The following is a 5583-nucleotide window of genomic DNA, read 5'->3' as shown; positions in this document are numbered from 1 at the left end:
AAAAAAAAAAAAAAAAGAAATGACCATTTACCTTGGGATATTTCATCTTGAAGCAAACCAGACTATTATTATTTATCCGACACCAATATACACAGCAGTGGGATAAGGTGGCATTAGCATTTTTTTAGGAGGAGTGTAAAAATTTCCTGTAGGAGATTTTCATTGAATGACCACAACCGTCAGTTTGAGAGGTTATTAGTGAGGCAAAAATCTCTCTTGTTGAGGTTAATGAAAAACATGTACATTATAACAGTGTTTACAGCTTCACGAAATGTAAATATAACTAGGGTTTGAACAATCCTAAGGACCAACAGCAGCAGGGATGCTCAAACACGCATACAGTACAGTACATACACACACCTGCGCACCCAACTTACTGTCAACATCTCTAAAATCTGGTCAGTTCCATGGAGAATGTATATGGGCCAATACATTAAATATCCCAAGATAAAGCTCAATAATAACATACAGTAACCCTGAACATGACCTTTTATACAGTACACCAAATGTAACATGTAAAAATGGACTTAAAAAGGTAGATTTTGCCATAAATACCTGATATACATAACACCACTTCAATTCCCTGTTAAGGCAAATATGCTTTCAGTTTGGGGAGTGCATAAAGCGTCAGTGTTTCTAATAACTAGGTGGGTGCAATTGCATATATACCTACTATATACTACTTTCCTTTGTCTTTGTCAAACATGCAGTGTTCATGTACAACGCTGGCTATGGACTCAGTTCAAACTGAGTCAAACTAGTTATTCCATACAACCATTAGCAGAAGAGTTATTTCAATACATATATCTATCAAAAACATGTCCGACCAGCAGTTTTGTGGTTATTTATGGTTAGCAATGACAGTACTGGGCGCTCTTTTTAAAATATAATGCTCATACCTCTGAACATATTAAGCTGCCACCCTTCCTTCCATACAAAAAGCTTAAGGAAAGGTTCTACTCAGGGAAATGATAAACATATACTTTTCACTGTACATATCAACAACCAGGGTGCTCCTACGTCTTACTATGCTCGTGTCGTCATTATTTCTACAGTAATCTTCTAAGGTACACTCGACAACATTGATATGACATAGAATAACTACGCGCACTATGTCATCTGGCTAATTTCTCACAGCTATACAAATCGTAATAGTTAACACAGAATTGTCCTTTGGGAATCACAAAAATATTTGGTTGGATTCTACAACAACTAATTACAAATCAAAGGTTATTACGAGGTCGATATCACAAACGCCATTAAGTGACCTGCACATACAGGATGACATACAGTACATGATAACATCAGAGCTGGTCTTTGAACATGCAGCTAATGTTTACCTGCCTTCTCAAAAATCTGTTGTTACCATTGACCTCACATGCAAGCACTGTGGGTGATGAAACAACTCCTCATACGAAGGACAGTGACATGTCTACATGCACAAAAACACTCTGCATACCATTCAGGAAGTACATGACTTTTAAACATCTAAAACCAAACTATCTTCTTATGTCTTAGTTACTTGTCTCTTGAGGTAAATAACGATCAGAACATTTTAGACATTTAACAAGAAAAGTGCACGAGAACAAGTGCAGCATTTCAATTCCATTAAATGTTCAAAATCACATGGGAATTATGAGAAACTCCCCAAATATTTAAACATTTGCCATATGCCATTTTTATACTCAGCCTAGGTACTAGGTACTACTATTCTCAGACACATCAGAAATGTCATAGTATCACCACATTTGGAATATATTGATGATTACGGATCATTACACCATAAAAGACAGGATGCATAATATTGTGGTTAATCAGTGTGCAAGGGGCAGGAACTAAAAATTCCCTTTATCAAAACAACACAACTGGACAATTGGTGCTCTCTTAAGATTAAGGGAATCCATAATTATGTGCATGTAAACAGGGTCACTGTCCTCTTGGACTCAGGTATATATTTGTAAATTTTGTACAAGAGTCATCATTAACATGGGTGAGTTTAAGTAAAGGGCAAATTTAAGAGCACATTTCTTGGCTGAGAAGTGATGCTAAGTGCAAGCTTTTGCGACTGCTACCATACAGGAAGTTTCTACACGTGGTACTGCTACTGCTACAAAGAAAGAATTAGATCTGAATGATCCTGGTCTGGCACTGTGTAAACATTGCCTTCAGCTCGCTCTCTTGGGTCTCGCTGACAGTATCTGGCTCAGGGCTTTTCTGTACTTTTGCCACAGCAAAGTTGATACCCTGGGTGAGTCCTGCCTGGGTGAGACTAGCCACCTGGACCATAGAGCTCTTGATCTTGGCAAAGGGGGACACCACTCGGCTGCCGTTGCGCCTGCCGTTGCTGTCGGCAGGTGAAGGACCGAGGCTGCCCTCCATCCATGAACACAGGCTCCTCTGAGAGCCTCCTGAGACTGCAGAGCTGGGCTTCTGGATGGTGAGGAGGCTGGAACTGGAAGTAGTGGACTGGACATCTAACTGGGAGGGTCTGGGGAGCTGGGGCTTCTCCTGCTGATGCTGTGACTCGGAGCTTGGCTGCTTATCTGGGTCTTCTGGGGACTTCCACTTCACAGGCACCATGGGGTTGAATGGGGGGACAGCAGTGAGTGGCTGCTCTCCAAACACCTCAACAGGTTTGGTCTGTGCATCCTGGACAAACTGGTGGCAGTATGCATCAATGGGAGTACCAAAATCAATGAGAATAGCTTCTTCAGCCACTGAGGCAGCCCCTGGTGAGTTGTCATCACTAACATGAGAGCTGTCCTGCATTCCGTCACAGCCAGTGACACGGATAACAGAGGGGATATTTAGCTCCACGCTACCGATAGATTGGGAGCGGCTGCCCAGACGTGGGTTTGATGCTACAATGCCGCAGCTGGGCAGAACATAGTCCACATTTTCTAAAGAACCAGAACACGGGTGCTCTGGGTCAGAATTATAGGAATCAGAGTCGTCTGAGATTCCAGAGTGCTCATCACCCATGCCCTTCAAGACTCCAGCACCGGGGGTGTTTTCTGATGTCTCTAAGCTGCTGTCTGACTTCCACAGGTTGACATGCATAGTTGGTTTTAGGAAATTTACTTTTACATCAGGCTTAGAGAAGTTGCCCAGCCTCCCGAGCGGCTTGAAAGGGCCAATGTTAACATTCGTCTTGGTCTGTTTCACTTTCTGATTGAGAGAGGAGAATTTGTTGAGCAGGAAACTTCTGCCCTGTGCCAAACCAGAGCTTCCCTGGACCTGATCAGCAGGTTTATTCTGGATCCCCATGATATCCTCATGAGGTTTACTCTGTCGCCTGGAACACAAACAGAAACAACATAATTACGCCATCCACAGCTCTCGCCACTGGTTAAAAGTTAAAATTATACTATAATGGCTGCAAATGCTTATCTTAATTACATTAAATCTTGTGTAGGTGAGAAAGAATTGAAAGCTAATCATCTTAATAACAACAAATTAGTGCTCACCTCTCCAGCTTTTTTTCAATCACAAGCAAATCCAGCCCTGTGGATTGTTTTGTTATGCGCAGCATCTCAGCTATGCATTGTAATGTATCTGAAATATGTCACAATGCAAGTCTCAACCACTATATGCAGAATTGTTATGGTATCAAAACATTTCTTTTTGTTCCGTTTAAAATAATTAAAAGATCCTACCTTTTCCATCATCCTCTGGATTTCGTGTTGCTGCTCTCAGTGTGTGAAAGTATCCGCTCGTCTCTTCATTTCTGTAATGCAAACGCATACAGCAGAACTTTGGCTTCCCAAAAAGAGTAGGCTCTGGACCTGCAAAAGGAAACAACTATTCACTTCCATTTTTAGTGACGTGCTTTCCTTGCATGAATCATTATGTGCCGTACAGCAATATTGCTGAAAGGTTACTGAGAAACTATTGGCACACTGCTGGGAAGTGTTGGTGTAACTCAGCAAGAAGAACTCACTTCTTTGAGAATCTAACTTCTTACCAATTTCGATCTTTTCCAAACCCTGTAAATTGAAGCGCTGGTATTGGTTGACTTTATCTGCCTCTTCATCGTAGCTACAAGAAAATACATGCAAACGTAAGTTAATCCATATGAACTAATTTTAAATTAACTTTATGGGAAATTTAAAGGCAGACTCACTAAGCAATGTAATAAGCTTTGTCTGACAGAAGCAGCAACACATCCACATCTTTGTTGGCTGCATCAATGAGGCTGGTGGGAAGTTAAAATAACGGTATTATGACAAGAGCACTTCAGAAACAAAAGGAAACATAATATAAATAGCACCAAAGTCACTTATCATCTACAAGCATGATGATATTAAGTAACAAGACAGTTGGCCACTAACCTCATGTCACAATTGATGAGGGCCCAACCACCATGAAACTTCTCGTCATCTGGGAGCAAAAGCTGCATGTAGGTCTGCAGCAGGAGGCTGACCTGCTCCTGAGCTCCTCTTTGGCTCTCCTTCTCTTTCTCTTCATGCTCCTTCTCTTTACTGAAGATAGAGTAGAGGTCCTCTGTCACTGGCAGGCCCATCATTAGGTCTGCAGGGACAGGCAGACGATTCAGAAGAGTCCATCACAGACTCATTTTTAGGATCGCATGAGTACAGATAAAGATTGCCAGCTAAAATACTGTATCTGTCTGTTTTTCCATACCAATGACTGCTTGTCTGTAAGCATCTCTAAAGCGATTCAGATAGTAGCGGTTGGCTGAGTTCACGCCGTCCTTCATCACACCAGCCAGTTTCCTCTCACCCGTCCTGGTAAAATCTCCCTAAAACAGATCAAATGCTCTCTGTTAAACAGAAAATTTGCCTTACCTTTGTGACTCTCTGTACTCAGCCTATTTTTAATGTCCAAAAAGCTCAGTGCTTATTTATTATTCTCATGAGTTTAATTTACTGAAATACTCTGGTATAGACTCTGCTGATTTCTGAGTCCTAAGGTCAAAGAAAGCTTATGTCTGAACTCTAAACAGCTGACTGTGATTGCTTTTCATGTCTCTTATGTGATCATTCCTTGGTCCATGCTCAGCCCAGAAGTTGTTCTAGCTGCCCGAGAGTCGAGAATATTCAAAGGCTCTTAAATCTGCTCTGAGGGTTGAAGAGCCATGAGCAGGGATACACAAGAGCATCCTACAAGAAAGTCTTTTTTTGGACCAACACGCCCCTTTATTGGAAATTCTCTGGTGATTGGATACTTTGGAAGAAGGACATGTCATGCCTCTGATAACATGTTTCTTCATGTCCTCTCTCCTCTTATATTTTCCTCATATCTTATGTGGGCAGGACTAAGAGACAAGGAAAAGATGCAGGTGAAGGAAATGTGGACCGATGCCTGTAACTAACGCACTTCACTACTTTTTGCTTGGGCAAACACTGACTGAGATGTGAAAGTGTGCAAAAACAACATTACCTTCAGTGCTGCTGTGCCTGCATACTGTTTGCTGATGGTGTCTCCATTGTTGGCCCACATAATCTGATAAATCCTGTAGCACTTTAGAGGCAGAGGCTGCTCGGGAGGCATCACCCCCAGTTTCTTTAGCTGCAAGAGATATTTTTGTCCATGGACATGATGTCAAACCTTGGAGTACGC

The 5583-nt window shown here is 41.7% G+C and overlaps 1 protein-coding gene across 1 annotated transcript in view; it reads right to left on the bottom strand.

The window, feature by feature from the left end:
- Positions 1-6: 6 nt before the first annotated feature.
- inpp5f (inositol polyphosphate-5-phosphatase F) overlaps positions 7-5583 on the bottom strand; it is a 12738-nt gene continuing 7161 nt past the window's right edge. Inside the window, exons 13-20 of the mRNA XM_020602657.1 lie at positions 5404-5532; positions 4645-4762; positions 4332-4530; positions 4124-4195; positions 3965-4038; positions 3657-3785; positions 3468-3555; positions 7-3295 (exon numbers count right to left, since the gene is read on the bottom strand). Coding sequence (XP_020458313.1) covers positions 2122-3295; positions 3468-3555; positions 3657-3785; positions 3965-4038; positions 4124-4195; positions 4332-4530; positions 4645-4762; positions 5404-5532 — 1983 coding nt within the window. The 3' untranslated portion in view covers positions 7-2121. The remainder of the gene's footprint in view (positions 3296-3467; positions 3556-3656; positions 3786-3964; positions 4039-4123; positions 4196-4331; positions 4531-4644; positions 4763-5403; positions 5533-5583) is intronic.

This window comes from Monopterus albus, unplaced genomic scaffold (genome assembly GCF_001952655.1).
Source record: "Monopterus albus unplaced genomic scaffold, M_albus_1.0 scaffold3.1, whole genome shotgun sequence".
Classification (NCBI taxonomy): domain Eukaryota; kingdom Metazoa; phylum Chordata; class Actinopteri; order Synbranchiformes; family Synbranchidae; genus Monopterus; species Monopterus albus.
Note: the sequence above shows the minus strand (reverse complement) of the source record. Positions and strands in the feature narration are given on the sequence as shown.